This window comes from Schistocerca nitens, chromosome 2 (assembly GCF_023898315.1).
Source record: "Schistocerca nitens isolate TAMUIC-IGC-003100 chromosome 2, iqSchNite1.1, whole genome shotgun sequence".
Taxonomy (NCBI): Eukaryota; Metazoa; Arthropoda; class Insecta; order Orthoptera; family Acrididae; genus Schistocerca; species Schistocerca nitens.
The window spans coordinates 191,919,616-191,937,754 of record NC_064615.1 but is presented as its reverse complement, the minus strand read 5'-3'; the positions used below and the strand labels follow the sequence as shown (position 1 = coordinate 191,937,754).

Below are 18,139 nucleotides of genomic sequence, written 5' to 3'. Positions count from 1 at the left end.
TAGAACTGAGCATAATGTAATAGACTGTGAACATAAAAAAAAGACAAAGAGCTTGCGCTTCGGCATACAGGGAGAAAACAGCCCTGTCACATAAAGTATAGATGATGAATCTATATGTTGTATAACAAACACAAAGTTTTAAGGGATGAATATTGATTGACGATTAACATGGAATGAACACACAAATATGCTAGCAAAAAGAATACCTTCAGCGTGCTCTGCTCCAAAGGTTATATCATCAGTTTATAACACCAATGTCTTGTCATGACTTATTATTCCTATAATACATACACTCAGTTGTTATCTATGTGATTCTTTTCTGGGGATCAAATACAGAAAACATGGACACAGTTTTCATTCCATTTATAAGGGCTGTAAGAACAATAACTAAGGTAGCAGCCTAGTTCATTGTAAAGAATTATTGTAAAACACTAAGTATTCTTAATGTACCGAGTAAGTACATCTACCCATCTGGCGTAATTAACAGGCAAAATATTAATAAGTATTTCACTTATAGTTCTACACATAATCGTGGGATAAAAGCCTGTATGGACTTACATTTACTAAAGAAAAACAAACAAAAAAACTCAAAACAACATTTACTATCATTGAATAAAACTGTACAATAAATTGCCAAGAGGATTGGAAAACGTAATTAAAATTTACCTGTTTAAAAAGATAGTAAAACATACTTCATAATTAAACAATATTTATAACACTCAGATTAGGGGTTCATAACAAATGGGTACAACTACAAAATCCTGTCACATTACAATACATACATATTCATATTCACAATGTAATGTCTTTACAAGCATATATGTCAAGATTTAGAAATGTGTGAAAACTGACAACTGACCCTAAATAACAAAAAGTCTGAGGTCATCCACACGAGTGTTAAAAGGAATCTGTTAAACGTTGGTTACACAATAAATCAGTCTAATCTAAAGGCTGTAGATTCGACTGAATACCTAGAAATTACAATCATGAACAATTAAAAATGGGCAGAGCACATAGAAAATGTTGTGGGGAAGGAAAACCAAAGACTGTGTTTTATTGGCAGAACAGATCTACTTAAGAGACTGCCTACATTACAATTGTCCATCCTCTTTTCGATTACGCTGCATGGTGTGGGATCCTTACCCGATAGGATTACCAGAATACATTGACAACATTCAAAGAAGAACAGCACATTATGTATTGTCACGAATTAGGTGAGGGAATGGCACGGACATGATACAGGATTTGGGCTGGACACCATAAAACAAAGGCATTTTTTGTTGCGGTGGAATCTTCTCACATAATTTCAATCACCAACTCTCTTCTCTGAGTGTGAAAATATTTTATTGATGCCAACCTACATAGGGAGAAACAATCATCATAATAAAATACGAGAGGTCAGAACTTGCATGGACTAATATAGGCATTCATTTTTTCCACGCACTGTTCAAGAGTGGAATAACAGAGAATTATTGTAAAGGTGGTTCGATGAACCCCCTGCCATGCACTTAAGGTGTGATTTGTAGAGTATCCATGTACATGTAGATGTAGCTGTACACCTATAATGTGTGACAGTTATGTCCCATCATTCTCCTGAATTCAACTATCACTCATCTTGCAGGAGAGGGGGGGGGGGGTTACGTTGACGTGGTTTCCATGAAGACGTGCTTCGTTTATAATAGCTTGCTTATGGATCTGGAGTCAGTATACCCGACTGACTGGAGAGAGTGCAAGGAGTATAGCAGGTTACCAGTGTAACTTGAGTATGAGCAAATGAACACTGCACAATCATGAAGTTTCAGTTCCAAGGCCAGAATGGGTATGCCAATCAGGCAAAGTCGCTGTTTGATGCAATCATCCCACACATACACCAGGTTGAAGACATAGTTTGGTAAAACACTGTGTCCTGGTGCATAAAGTCTGTAGCTGCCTGCTGCACATCCTCGTCCAACAGGAATCATCAACCCTTTAAGGCCTTTTTTAAGGTACCGTAGGAGTGATAATTGCATGAGATCAGGGCTATAGGATGAGTGCTTGAGTGTCTTCTACTTGAGTTTACATAACTCCTGCAATATGTTCCAAATTGACTGGTATTTTGTATTAAATTGTGACGAGCACTAACTTTGTGCACTATTCCGCAATGGTGGTTTTGGACAGACATGTTGTCCCATTCCCACTCCATAGTTCACGTTTCTGCATTTACTGCACGCACGTCAAAAAGACACAAATGTCACAATATTCTCTTGTCTGTATGTCGGTGCTTGTATACCTGCACTGGAGTAATGCTAATGTTGCATATATGCTACAGCAACACCCTCAAATGGAAACTTTTTGAGCACCCATTATACAATAGGGATCAATCGAAAGAGGCAGTGCAGTTTTTACACACAGTCCTCACACCCAGGAGGGTGGAGTTAGCTCTTTTCGCCCACTGTGATTTAAGTTTTCCTAAATCATTTAAGGAAAATGCTGGGATGATTCCCACAGCAAGGCCATGGCTGACCACCTGCCCTGTACTACCCTTGTGAAAACTCACTTGCGTATCCTATGTGTATGTATATTTTGGGGCATATATTTTCGTTGTATTGTGATGACAAATCCTGTATCATTGTGGGGTGATTCCTGGAGGAATAAATAAATAAGTAAATGTAGCGAGTTTTTAAAACTCAAGTTTTTGTTTATTCCATTCAAAGCAAGAATAACTATCAACTACAAAAACAATATAAAAACATAGATGATGGCAATAATACCAGAAATATGTTAAAATCTTGTGGCCCAAAAACAAGTGACATTATCATTCAAGTAAGCAAATACAGAAACTTACATTACGGAATTTAAACAGTGAAGTTACTTAATCTATTGTTGGGAAATTGTGAAAGGCATTGCATGAGGTTCAATGATGGCCTGCTTAATTTTCTTTGTGAACAACCATCCATTTAATTTTGAACATTAGTCAGACATTTTTACGAATCTACAAAAAGCAGCATCAAAACAGAAAATTACAAGTAATACTTTTGTAAAACGTTATTAACTGGTTTTCTGGTAATAAGCTTCCTCTGAATTTGGGAAAAGTGAGAGCGACAGGGGACAGGGCGGGGGTGGGAGTGGGGGGGGGGGGGGGGGGGTGAGGAAACAGCTGGTGCTTGGCCACGAGAAATCCTGGCAATAACATTTGAGTTTTGCACAATGCTGATTAACTGGGTACTGAGCAATAACTAAGATCTTATATACTAAGAGATCAGCAGCACATATTTAGCACACTTCAGATGGCTGCAGAATTAAGTTAAGAGAGGCATGAATAAATTCCACAATTATGTCACCAGACTAGTACATTCTCTCAAGAACAGTCTTATACAATTAAATTCCACTGGTGTCACAATGACTTATACATATGTAAACAAAAATATAGAAAACACACACACACACACACACACACGCACGCACCTGCTATAACTGGCTGAGAAGACACAACACCACTTCAAAAAAGAAAGTGTCAGCTATTTTTTGTCTTTTGTTGCGCAGTTTTAAATTTTAGCTAGTTATTGAAAATTCTGTTCCTCATTCACAGTTATTTCCTTCTTACCCTGTACAGTGTCACATTACCATAAATGTCTTTTAAGTTACTGATTTGTAATACTCTGGAAGGCTCCTTGTTATTTTGAATTCATCCCTTAACTGTAAAACATAATGACTGCATTGAGTTCATCACAGTAAGTACAGCAAACGCACGAAGAGTTACAGATTGACAGTTTCCTTATAAATCACTATAAAAACAAAAACAACTGCATAGTTTTCTGTGCTGGTATGAGGTTTTTCTTAATTATACCAAAAACAGCACATTTGAGGTAAGGTGGACCATTTTCAACAATGAATATCACTTTGGATGTCACTACACAAGATGCTTACATGATGAGGCACCTTTAAAGTGCTAAGTGACGAAAAACAAACCAGAGGTAGGAATCTCTTAATTGCAAAAGGCCTCTCTCCCCTCCTCTTTCTTATACCACTTGACATCAATCAATCTTAAGTTTAACATGGTAAGATACTGCATCATCGGTTAACCATGCACTTGATAGGTATGTATCCAGTAGAACAGTTCATAATGGGAGGGAACCTCCATGGTATAAAATCACTGTAAAGGATCTTCTAAAGGAACAGAGATTACTCCATAATAGGTGTAAAACAAACTGTAGGGCTATAGATAGAGAGATGCTGAATGAAACACGTTTGGCTGTCAAGAGAGAAATGCGTGATGCCTTCAATGACTATCATAGCAGAATTTGGTCAAGTGATCTTTCACAGAACCCAAAGAAATTCTGCTTGTATGTCAAGGCTGTTAGTGATATCAAAATTAGTGTCCAGTCCCTAAAGAATAGGAAAGGAACTGAAATTGAGGGCAGCAAAGCAAAAGCTGAAATGCTTAACTTTGTTTTCAAATGTCCCTTTACAAAGGAGGATTGCCCCTTTAATTGTCATACCAGTGAAATAAATGAATGAAATCAATAGTAGTGTCAGTGGGATTGAGAAACAGTTGAAATCATCAAAACTGAAAAAAGCTCCACGGCCGATGGAATCCCTCTCACATTCTATTCTTAATTTTCAGCTGAGTTAGTCCCTCTTCTAACTATAACCTATCATAGATCCCTCAAACAAAAAATGATGCCCAGTTCTTGAAAAAAGCACAGGTCACACCCCTCTACAAGAAGGATGGTAGAAATGATCCATAAAACTGCCATCCAATATCCTTGACATGATTTGTTGTAGAGTCTTAGAACATATTCTGAGCTCAGACACAATGAGGTGTCTTACACAGAATGACCTCCTCAATGCCAGTCATCATAGATTTCGAAAACGTCAATCATGTGAAATCCAACTCATACTTTTCTCACATGACAAAGCTTTGGATCAAAGCAATCAGGTAGATGCAGTATTTCTTGATTTACGAAACGCATTTGACTCAGTACAACTACGCTTATTGTCAAAAGTGTGATCATAAGGGGTATCAAGTGAAATTTGTGCCTGGACTGAGGGCCTTTTGGTAGGAAGGATGCACCACGTTATCTTGGATGGAGAGTCACTGTCAAATGTAGAAGTAACTTCAAGTGTGCCCCTGGAAAATGTGTTGGGACCCCAGCTGTTCATGTTGTATATTAATGATCTTGCAGACAATATTAATAGTAACATCAGGTATCAGGTTTTTTTCAGATGACACAGTTACCTGTAATGAAGTACAACTGAAAGACGCTACATAAATATTCAGTCTGATCTTGATAAGATTTCAAAGTAGTGCAAAGATTGGCAACTTGTTTCACATGTTCAGAAATGTAAAATTGCGCACTTCACAAAATGAGAAAATGTAGTAACCTACGACTATATTATCAATGAGTCACTGTTGGGACTGGCCAATTCATACAAATAGCTGGGTGTACCACTTTGTAGGGATACGAAATGTAATGATCACTTACGTTCAGTCATTAGTGAGGCAGGTGGTAGAGTTCAGTTTATTGGTAGAATAGTCAGGAAGTGAACTCACTCTACAAAGGAGATAGCTTACAAATCACTCATGTGACCGGTTCTAGAATACTGCTGAAGTATGAGGGACCCATACCAAACAGGATTAGCAGGGGATATTGAAAGTATACAGAAAAGGGCAGCATGAATGGTCACATGTTTGTTTAATTCATCGGAGCGTGTCACACAGATACTGGAGGAACTGAAATGGCAGAATCTTGAAGATAGACGTAAACCATCCAGAGAAAGTCTATTAACGAAGTTTCAAGAACTGGCTTTAAATGATGACTCTAGGATTATACTACAGTTCCCTATGTATCACTCACTTAGGGATCGTGAGGATAAGATGAGAATAATTACTGCATGCACAGATGATTGAAACACTCATTCTTCCCATGCTCCATACACGAATGGAATGGGAAGAAACCTTAATAACTGGTACATTGAGATGTAGCCTCTGCCATGCATCTCACGGTGGTTTGCAACATACAGATGTAGATGTAGACCCTCAAATATAGTACATATAAAAAATATAATGAAAATTCCACAAAAAGTTGGCAGAAAGATCATTAAAAGAGGAAAACACTGATTCCAAGTTGTGTTGGCCTGGGCATGACCTTAATATGGCACCTCAACAGCTTAACAGTACTGTCAAAACAATTTTTGTTCATCACTTTTAACTGACAGGTTTTCCCAGAATTGGTACCTTATGTTAACTGATACTTTTCTCCACTTTCTGAATGTGCAAAAATCTGGCACAGTATCATAGAGGCACACTGTAGAAGGCAGACTTCTCAAAATATTGAAAAACAAGCTACTGACAAAAAATGGATTTGGTATTTGCGTATACTTGCTAAACATAACTATGAATGGCTGTGACAGGAACAATTGCAACTAAGTAAGAACTTTCAAATTTCATTACAAAAAACTAAATCATGATTCGACAAGCAGGCATTGCGTTTTTTTCATAGATTCAAGTAAAAGCTGAGTGAAAATAATGTTACCAATTTCGAAAAGTAACTTACTGCAAAGGGTACCACATTGCAAGAAAATGGGAACTGCTAAAAAGGGGAAGTGAGAAGGTGACAAATACTAATATAAGCATAATGTAAGCACAGTATCCATTGAAACTTCCTGGCAGATTAAAACTGTGTGCCCGACCGAGACTCGAACTCGGGGGCCTTTGCCTTTCGCGGGCAAGTGCTCTACCACTTGCCCGCGAAAGGCAAAGGTCCCGAGTTCGAGTCTCGGTCGGGCACACAGTTTTAATCTGCCAGGAAGTTTCATATCAGCGCACACTCCGCTGCAGAGTGAAAATCTCATTCTGGAAACAGTATCCATTGTTTCAAGCACGTTTAATTTAAATTTTGTTGTGCACTGGATTGGAATGGGTTTCATCATAAGCTTTGTGTGTTCTGTGTGACATGTGAAAACTGAATAACTGTAATGCGCTCAAAAACTCTTTTGCATTTCCTTTACACTAACATAAATTTTACTATGGTGCACTGGTTAAGATGCCAGGCTTGTATTTGGGAGGGCATTTGCTAAACTATCCATATAGTCATCCAGATATGGATTTTACCTGATTTTTGTAAACCGTTTTAACCCAATGCCGAGAAGATTCCTTTCCGGGAAGTCTCTAATCTGACATTATGCTCTGTCTCTATAATGTTTTCATTGTTGACATGACATTAAACCTTAATCTTCCTTTCTTCTTATCAATTTTGTTGCAATGTATTACCTAATAGATGGATACTTTTGAAATTGTGAACCACATTTTGTCCCATCTTGTATGCAAAGATGTTTTCATTAAGCCAGAAAAATAAATGCTTTGTTTAAATAATCCAGTATTCTACTGATTGAATTATTAAAGGCAGTCAAACGAAAAGGTCATTTTCAAACCATATAGATCTTACTACATATAGATATATGTTCTAATTCCTTCGTGGGAATTGCAAAAACATGATTGTGATTATGTTTTACTACCACAAGAACAAGGGATTCTGTGAAATGTGCCATAAAATTCCAGTCAACAGCTGGCTTGTAGCTAAAGCTTCCACACTCTCTTTAAAAAAATAAATATGGATTAAAATGTAGCTTCATATTTCTGTTTTTCAAGGTCACAAAGTGAGAAATTACAGCAGTATACTGCTTTCATGCCAGGTGCACTCTTGCCATGTGACACCTCATAGCATACATGCGATTGAAAACACGCATGCACACTGGACACACGGTTCTTCCCTGGTGCCATAACCTGTGCTGACGCAGTGAATTTTCGTGCACGAACAGTTTCCCACATTCGTGGCAGCGGTGATGTGGCTGAAGTGCCCTGACCCCTGACAGGGATGTCTCCCACGTGGTCTGGTCTGAGAAACAGAGAGAAAGAAAAGAACAGTTTCGAGACCATCTCCAGACTTCACGAGACCACAGAAGCAGTACAGGTCAAAGACTTCCGTGTGTCATCGCAATGCAATTAACACAAAATGTGTTCTTTGAATGATGTTTATAAACTACATGTTACAGACACAAAGGAAGCACCTACTTACCACCTGACAAAGCTGGAATAACTGGAACAAAGGCAACAAAAATATGAAATGGCAAAAGACATGAAACAGTAAAAACAGTGAACCTACCCTATTCCTACACTTTGTCCTATCTGCCTTGCCAGTCTTAGCCTGGGTTGTTCAACAGCTTTTCAGCTCCACCATCCACAGAAGGAAATGGCATTTCCAAAAACTATGAGATCTATTGTCTTTTAATATTTCATGTTTTCATAGGCCCCAGCCACATCCCCGATTGGTAACTAGTAGAGAGATGCCTATTATCTTAATAAAGATTATAGCCTTCACTGTTTATTTTATGGTGGGAATAATAGTTGCATAAAAGAGTGGTACCTTGAAAGCCAGAGAAATTTTCTGTGCTGTAAAGTATCTGTGTGCCACTCAACAATCAGTTAGAGGATGCCTTTTTTCATTTTTGTTTCTTACAAATGATCAATATAAAAGACTGTTCTCAGTTTTGTTGAAATTAAGCTCTGAATATGAAGTTGAAAGCTGCACCTACAAACCCATTACAGATAAAGAAGCAATAATTAAATAAAAACTGCTACAGCAGTAACCATTACAATAAGGTAAAAAAAAGTCAGACAGATCAAATTTCAAGTTTTCAAAGGTTGAAGTTCCGCTGATGGAAGTTACCGACAAAGGAAAATGATTTGGTGCAGAAACAAGTACTGAATTGACTAAGAATTACGAGGTACACAGAATACACAAAAAGAAAATAACAATTCAATACAAGAACCAGAATTCAAAAACCCAGTCCCAATGCTATGATTCAAACACCTAGCTCCAATGCTATCAAACTGATACTGCAGTATTTATGGGATATGCTGATTAAAGTTTCATTATTATACAACGTTATTTTTAGTACAGAAAAAAGCTATTCCTACAAACAAAGAAGGGTGTATGTGATGACTATTGGGACAAAACACAGCATACCCACAGAAAAGCATGCACAATTTATTACCATCTATTAGACTATGAGAAACACGGTACAAGGAACATGGGAGCATCAAACTGACAACTCGATCAGATAGCTGACGGTAGTGCAATGACAACAGAACATGTGGTGACGAGACAGCCTCAGGACAACACTGCCAATAAGAGTAGGCATGTGGCCTTCCTGAAGAACTACACTCCGAGAATATCACAACGTTGTTCAACTAGCTCTGACAAATGGATGCCAACAGCTGAAATCAGGGCAAAGGTTACAGGCAGGGTAACCATGAAAATCTGGAACATATTATGGAAGCTGGATTCAGATCCTGAATGTGTGGTTTACTGCTGCACCATACCACAAGCAATTTTTTATATAGACACACACACAGGATGGTCAGAAAATGTCTGAAACGCTTGTCGTGATGTTGTAGGGCAGATTGTACTGAGACATAAATGTTAAGAAAAAAATGCAATACATTGCACCCTTTCAGAGTTATTTAGCATTGAAGTTAGCCAATAAGGTCGTTGCGTGCGCGAATTCAAGTTTCTGCTAACCAAACAAAGCACCCGTTAGGTAACACCGCCCCTGACAGGTCGCTTGAATGTGAGCGCGCGACGCTCCAATTGGCTACATTCAGTGCTTAATAACTCGGAAACGGTGCAACGTATTGAATTTTTTCTTAACATTTATGTCACGGTGCAACCTGCCCTGCAACACCCCTATGTGCGTTTCAGACATTTTCCGACCACCCTGTATATATATAAACAAAGATGATGTGACTTACCAAACGAAAGTGCTGGCAGGTCGACAGACACACAAACAAACACAAACATACACACAAAATTCAAGCTTTCGCAACAAACTGTTGCCTCATCAGGAAAGAGGGAAGGAGAGGGAAAGACGAAAGGATGTGGGTTTTAAGGGAGAGGGTAAGGAGTCATTCCAATCCCGGGAGCGGAAAGACTTACCTTAGGGGGAAAAAAGGACGGGTATACACTCGCACACACACACATATCCATCCACACATATACAGACACAAGCAGACATATTTAAAGACCAAATATGTCTGCTTGTGTCTGTATATGTGTGGATGGATATGTGTGTGTGTGCGCGCGAGTGTATACCCGTCCTTTTTTCCCCCTAAGGTAAGTCTTTCCGCTCCCGGGATTGGAATGACTCCTTACCCTCTCCCTTAAAACCCACATCCTTTCGTCTTTCCCTCTTTCCTGATGAGGCAACAGTTTGTTGCGAAAGCTTGAATTTTGTGTGTATGTTTGTGTGTCTGTCGACCTGCCAGCACTTTCATTTGGTAAGTCACATCATCTTTGTTTTTACATATATTTTTCCTACGTGAAATGTTTCCCTCTATTATATATATATATATATATATATGTGTGTGTGTGTGTGTGTGTGTGTGTGTGTGTGTGTGTGTGTGTAGGGGAAGGTGGGGAGGGGTGTTGCACCATAGTTCATAATCCTCATTACATCGTAAGTGCTCCTTTATGTGACTGGGTAAGTCCGTTCAAAAGCCAGAGAAAGGTGAGGGCATGCTATCTCTAGTACCAGCATGCCTAGTAGAGCACTGTGGCACTTAATCAACCTTCAAGCTGGTGACAACTTTACCTACTTTATGGGAATCTGTTCATTGGGCACTCTCTTCTTCCAAAAATCTATTTTATCCATTATGTTGTTACTCATGTTGTCTCTACCCATAATGTTTGTTCAAATCCAGAAAGGTGCCCAAAATAATTTTCTGTATTATCTACAACTCATCTTGCAGTAATGAAATTCTTACTTACCTGTTACTCTTTTTCCATATTTTGTAACTCATAAACATAGAGTTTCTTTTTCTCTTGTCATTATTATTAAGTTTCTTCAGCTATCTGTCCCCCCTCCACCACACCCCCTCCCTCCTGACCTTCTGTCAATCTATAGGTCAATGTCATCAGATCTGTATATTTTTCTTATATCCACTCTGTTATTACCTATGGAATAATATTTTGGGGAGTCAACAGTAAAAATATTCAAACAGTTTTCAAATTACAGAAAAGAGCAATTCGTATAATAACCAAGAGTGGCAGTAGGGCTCACTGCCTTGAACATTTCCAAAAGCTGGAAATCCTAACTGTCTCTTGTGAATACATTTTTCAAAGTGTTATGTATGTAAAAAAAAATATTGACTGCTATATGAAAAATTCTTTAGTACACAGCTATGAAACTAGAAACCAATACAATCTGCATCTAGAGAGGAAAAATAAAGTTAAAACTCAGCAGAGCTTGTTGTACAATGCTGTTAAATTATATAATAAATTACCCCAAAAAATAAAAGATATTGACACAATCGGACAGTTCAAAACAAAACTAAAATTCTTTTTATTAAATAAAAGTTACTACGCAGTAATGGACTATCTGAATTAAAACATGTAGTGTAATTAAAGTATCCTGCATTGTAATACATGAGGAAATCAAAAATTGTACAGTACTATAAGAAAATTACAAATTACACAAGGATATAAAACTAATTTAAGATACCTCAAAAATGTGTGTAAATACAAATTTTATGTGTATAATTGTAGGTATATTGTATTGTATATGATTTTGCTGACGAAATCCACACAATGTAAATTGTTACATGGATTAATAAAGAAATCAATCAATCAATCAATCAATCATGTTTCAATTACAGTACAGCTTCCCATTAACAAAGTTTACTGGAGTAAAAGAAAATAGTTTCTACTGAAAACCAACAGGCCACAGTTCACACACAGGTCCACCCACAACATGGGGAACATATTAAAACCAACAGACAGAAAGTGACTACCACTTCAATTCTTACTTTAACAGATTGTAAAGAAAGTACAGGCAACACAGTTGGTAGGTAATAATGTGTTTGCAAGGGGTATACTACTAAAGTAGATGAGTATTAAAGACAACACCACAGACAAGTTTCGAGTACCAAGAGAAAGTCATTAATGTAAGCAGCTACAATGTGAGAAAAATGTTAAAGTAAATAAGATTTACAAGTTGCTCTGGTTGATGTTCACAAAATGGGAACAATTATTGATAAAACTTAATTCTGACTCCTAGCAACAATGAATGGCCTTAGGCCCAGAAAATACGAAAGAAAAGGCAAGAGAAGAACAGTAAGGCAGCTACATCCAAACACTTTTGCTAAACATATGAAAGAACTCAAATATGTGTTCAACAGCCATCTTCCACCCACAGAGTTCTGAAATACTTCTTATATCACTCACTCATGCTACTGTAGCACAGTTCAGTCTTGACAGCAACATTTCTGTGCCTGTTGGTCTTCTACTGGAAGAGCTGCAGTTGTAATTCTCACACAAATAATTAAATGAGGACTATAAATGAGTTACTGTAATAATGGGATATCATAGGTGAAATACAACAAAACTCTCTCCCTCCCAAAGTAGTGGCTATTTTATGTGGTGCTGGTGATACCAAACAGGTCAGACAAAGAGGGGGCACGAAACACAGGATAGAAAGACTGTTTAAGAAGTAATCAGTAGATGTGTGTTAATTCTCTTTGCCCTTGTGTTACTATCTTCCACCTCCTAGAAGAAGCCTTTCAATCAGCCGGCAACTGTAAACGCATGCTGTTGTCAGAGTATCATTCTGTCCAAGTAACATTACAAAGAAATGACTGCTACTGAACAAATGTCTATCACTAATAAGGTTTATGTGGCAATAGTGTGCTTGGTTCACATAGCTACCACCTCAGGGTCACCACAAGTTTCCCCAAGTGATATTTTCCTGATTTCCAGATGTGTTTTAGCATTTTCCCCTAACAAATTTTGCAAGGATGACTAAACACATAAGTTGACAAAAAAAGTAGGGACTTCTGTATTTATAAATGGGTGAGCAAAATTCTTAAGTACTAACATCTTTTGTAAAAAACTGTATTTATATGGAGAAAGCAAGCCAAACTGTATGTGTGTTTCATTAAGACCACTGATGTTATTTTATTTCAATAAAACGAAATACATTTGGTGACAAAAATGTGCATTTCCTTGGAATCACAAGACAGATTTAAAATACCTTCACTGATTTCAGAAATGACCTCAGAGAAAAGTAGGTCTCTTGGAAGAACTGTATAAGGCGGGAAAGAGTTGTGTAAACCAACACTTTAACTTTAGGTGCTCACCAATAAAATTTTGGTTCTACTAACCGTTATTGGCAGTTATCACTCACTGTGTTATGTTTATTATTTTAGTGGTATTGTGTGTCCTTTCCTACCATGCAGCGGGTCCGGGTTTGATTTCTGGCTGGGTTGGAGATTTTCTCTGCTCATGGACTGGGTGCTGTGTTGCCAAAATGTGCTAGAATAAATAAAATGCCATGAGCAGTTCGGTAAGATTAGATACGACAGGCAGGGCCTACACATTAGTGGGAAATGATAGGCTTCAGATTGGCAGGCCCGATCCATTAGAGATACCCACAGAAATGACCTGCGGTTTTGGCCCATCATGGAAGTCCCCTCGTGTGGCCAGCTAAATCATGAGTCAGAGACAGCATGTTGATGAAATGAGAATGCAGTGATCAATCTATGCAACAGATAACTTGTGCAAATATTCTGAGAATCAATATTGATGAGAGTAGGTAGCAACTCTCCGCGAAGATGATTGCTGAGCCCCAGACAGGCACATAGAAAAGACAATCACACTCTCACAACTAAATTTTCAGTCACAGCCTTTGCCAGAAAATAAGAGAACACTACTTTCACATTATCAGTCAGGCACAACTCATACACACACGACCGCCATCTCTGGCCGCTGTGCGTACAGTCTTTGAGAATCAGATCCAAACAAACTACTCTTCACGCCTCCCTGCTTCTCGTCGGAAGTTGCTAGGCAAACGGCAAGAAGTGGTGGCAGCCCTGACTGCAAACTGAGGGGAGTGGTAGGAAGGGGAGAAGCAGTAGGAATGAGGGATTAGGGAAGCAGTGCACATAATCAGCTGCGTCCAGCCAATGACGACGCATGACACCTAAGTTAACAAACCATTTCACCTGCTGAGGCAAATGGAAAATTTTCAGTTTTTTTTAAATATATATATATATAAATTTCCCTGAGACGTTTGAAATTCCCTGATTTCCAGAATTTGTGGCAGCCCTGCACCTGCACAGTTCACTCAGTGTTAAACAACTGAGCTCTTACTGCTACTTTACTATGGTAATGTACGATCTTAAAGAACAAACAGCAGGTGCCGAGGCAAATATGCTATGTGGTAAAAAATTATTGTTTACAATATCTTTCATTAATGTCGTTCATTCACGTTATATTTTTGCAAAAATTCTTCATTCTTGATAAACCTACTAACAAAATTATAAAATCTGCTGAATTCAAGTAGAAAAATCTCCAAAAAGGTAGTTTTATGGGGGTTGGAAAGGACAGAGCTGTGCAGCTTTGGCTGTTCTGCTTGGCTGCAGGAACTCTTCAATGCAGGACTGTCCCCAAACCAGTATGATTAAACTTTTTGTGTGGCAGACTACTGAGGCATGAGTGTACAATACAGAAATGATGGTTTATAGATACATAAAACATCTTATGTGAAAAATGTGGGTAACTGTGGAAAAAAAAGTTTAATGACATTGTTTCATTGTGAATAGAAACACAAAGAAGATACACATACAGCAATCAGTGTCAAGGCAGATGACACAGGTCCTTGAAAACAAGCTGGTCGAGCCAAGTCAAGTCATCAAATTTTAAGGAAGACATGTTATAGTTATAGCTCACCCTAAATCCATACAGCAAATTCCTTACACATCAATATCAATGTCAATCAAAATAGTGTCTGTCTTTAAAAATGGAAATCATATTGCTTCTCATGCTATCAGTTACATTTGCATGGCTGACCCCCCCCCCCCCCAAAAAAAAAAAAAAAAAAAGTGAAGTCAGGTTGTACAATGGTTAAAGTGCTTACTCCTATTGAGGAGAAGTGGGTTCAAATTCTTATTCTGACATTCAGATTTTGAAAAGAACAAAAGATGATTTCTTTGTACATCCCTGTCCAATTCAACATAGAATGAGGACTGGGTTTTAACATCCCATTGATTGCGAGGTCATTACAGATTGAACACAAGCTCAAAATGGATCAGGATGAGGGTGGAAGCTGAGCATACTATAAAGCTAAAGAATGAGAGCTGGGAGATACTTCCTTCACACAGTCTTAAATGCCATAAGCTATAGCAGTGGATATCTTGGTTGCTAAAAAAAAATTTGTTCATCTCAGTTCTGCAGTCTCTTTCCTGGTATTATTACTGCTTCGGGGGTCTGCATATGATTGGCTCTAGACCATCCTACCACATTCAACAGAAAGAGGAGACTCTTATGTGGCAAATTAGATAAAGAACTAAGGAAAAGGCTTGGCAAATGTTTTGTCTGGAGTGCGGTACTATATGGGGCAGAAACATGGACGCTGAGACGAGGATGAAAAAAGGTTAGAAGCATTTGAGATGTGGATGTGGAGGAGAATGGAGAGAATAAGCTGGATGGAAAGAGTGAGTAATGAAAGAGTATTGGAAAGGGTTGGTGAGAGAAGATGTCTGCTGAAGGTTGTAAGAGAAAGGAAAAAGAACTGGTTGGGACATTCATTGAGAAGGGAGTGCTTGCTAGCAGATGCTTTGGAAGGATTGATTTGTGGGTGAAGACTGAGAGGAAGAAGGAGATACAAGACGATAGACAACATAAAGAGAAGAGGAAATTATGCAGACCTGAAGAGGATGGCAGAAGACCGGACAGCCTGGAGAACTACCATGTGAAAACCTGCCTTTTGGCAGAACACTGATGATGATGATGATGACGATGATGATGATGATACCATCCTAGACATTGCAATTACTATTGTTCATTACACTATACTAGCAAAGAACATTACAAAATACTGGATGTCTGAGGGAGCAAATTCCACAAAACTGACAGAGTATCATGTTAATAATAATGTTGATACTGTTTCAAACATGTTATGAGTTTCAGAAGGCTGCTCTCACACTATATCCCCTTGTAGGGTGTTCCAAGATTCAGAATGTTGCAGTTCAGCCTGAGTTCAAGTCACAAATATACATATTGGGAATTTGAAACATTCAAAGATTGGGTAACATCTTGAATTTTAGTTGACACTACTGCTGAACGATAATTATCTTATTGCAAAACTATGGTTACATCATCAAATGTTAAAAATAACGGTTTTGGGGACTACAGACAAATGATAAATCTACGATCTATAACACTGATTCTTCATAAAACAATGGCTACCTTATGCTTTGGATTGCTCATCGGGGCAAGTTGACGAGCATGAATTAGTGTCATCCATTAGACATGTCATCAATTACAACTAGAAATCACTATTTCTTTTTGTTCTTTTAATAAGTAAGCAAATCTGTTTGTACTCAAAGACAATTAACAATCCATCCAAACTGTTTGTGTGTATCTGTAGCACATTCAAAGAAAGAGGAGGAAGAAAGGAAAACAGAAAATTATTTGCACTGATGAAGAATAAAAATTTGGTACTAAAACTATTATTATTGCCACTGTTTATAACAGAACTGATGTAGCAAGATGAAGACCACATGCTATTTGTAGATATTAACATAAGATTCATATCAACAATTTAGGAAAACACTAAAAGCATAAATCATCATATTATTGCAGGAAACATTCCAAGTCCCATACAGAATTAAGTGCAGCAATGTACTGCCACCAGGTGACTTGTTAAATACAGAAAATGCTATATATGCTTTCAATGATCAAATATTAAATGCTTTGAATATCCGAACATCATCCCATGGGATTTTTTGTGACCTTTCAGAGGCTGTTGACTGTGTGAATCATGAAATTCTTCTGGTTAAGCTTAAGTATTGTGGTATGAGTGAGTCAGTGCACAAATGGTTTAATTAATATTTAACTGGAAGAATGTAGAAGGTCAAAATGAACAGCACAGGTAGTCCGCAAAAATCAGCCAAGTCCTATAACCAAGGAGGTATCAAGAACAGTGTCCCAAAGAGTACAGTCTTGGGTCCCTTATTGTTCTTAATACACATTAATGACTCGCCACTCTACATTCATGAAGGTGCAAAGCTAGTTCCTTCTGCTGATGATACATGTATAATAACCACACTCAATAATCAAGAATTAGCTCAGGTAACTGTAAATAGTGTCATTTTATAAAATTATTAAGTGGTTCTCTGCAAATGGACTTTAACTAAATTTTGAGGAAACATAGTATATACAGTTCTGTGCAGTAAATTGCATAATCTCCTCCTTAGCCCCACCATCCAGTAGCGTCTCCCACCATGTGCTGCTGTTCGCCATGTGGCCTCAGCAACCAGAGACTGCAGTCATCTGAAAGTGAGATGCGTTTGTGTGTTTATCTGTGTGTTCTATCTGCGATGAGGGCCTTGTTGGCTAAAAGCTCAATTTTCTGACAGTCTTTTTGTTGTGCCTATCTGCAAATCAGCATCTCTGCTACATAGTGAGTAGCAACTATCCTTTTCATAATATATCACATGTATGGTAGCAGAGAAACAGTAAAAAGACTGGTAAGGATCATGCATATCTGCATCATAGTTGAATTTATAATTTTTTTCTTTATCTGACCACGATGCCACATATTCAAAACATCATCAGTTTGAAATATACTGTAAAGGAACCTCTCCAGACTAATAATTACCAGCTTCTTTTATTGACCCAGTTAGGTGAACCCATTCTTAAAAAGATTTTTCTTGAGAAATTCCAGTCAACCTTCACTGACAACATCACACAAAATAAAGTTTTTCTAATAGCTACTAATATCATCCATAAAGAATACGAAAAACTGCAATACTCTGTAACCAGGTAAAGTAACTGTCCCAACAGACAATATTCTGAAGTTTGCATATTCAGAATATCAATACAGGATGCAGAAATCTGCTCAGCTGCATACAAAAATTACTCCTCTTTCCAGCTCAGCTGAAAAGAGTATAATGGAGACAACTATGCACTACCCATATCATGGTGAGTAGTATGGTGAAGGAGGTAGGCTGCATTTGACAAGCGTAATGTCACCGACACGAAGAATGGAACTGATATTTTGTTTTCCTTACACTAACGATTACTACTTAAAAAAAAGCTGA

At 37.9% G+C, this 18,139-nt stretch overlaps 1 protein-coding gene across 12 annotated transcripts in view; it reads right to left on the bottom strand.

Annotated features, from left to right (window-relative positions):
* The window catches only part of LOC126235879 (broad-complex core protein isoforms 1/2/3/4/5-like), a 514,245-nt gene that overhangs the window by 322,700 nt on the left and 173,406 nt on the right, over positions 1–18,139 (bottom strand). Inside the window, exon 6 of one of the 12 annotated variants that reach the window (XM_049944803.1) lies at positions 7,594–7,877. The exons of the other annotated variants lie outside the window; for them this stretch is intronic. Within the exon in view, the coding sequence (XP_049800760.1) occupies positions 7,666–7,877 (212 nt within the window). The 3' untranslated portion in view covers positions 7,594–7,665. Of the gene's footprint in view, positions 1–7,593; positions 7,878–18,139 lie in introns of those variants that run through there. 12 annotated transcript variants of the gene reach the window in all.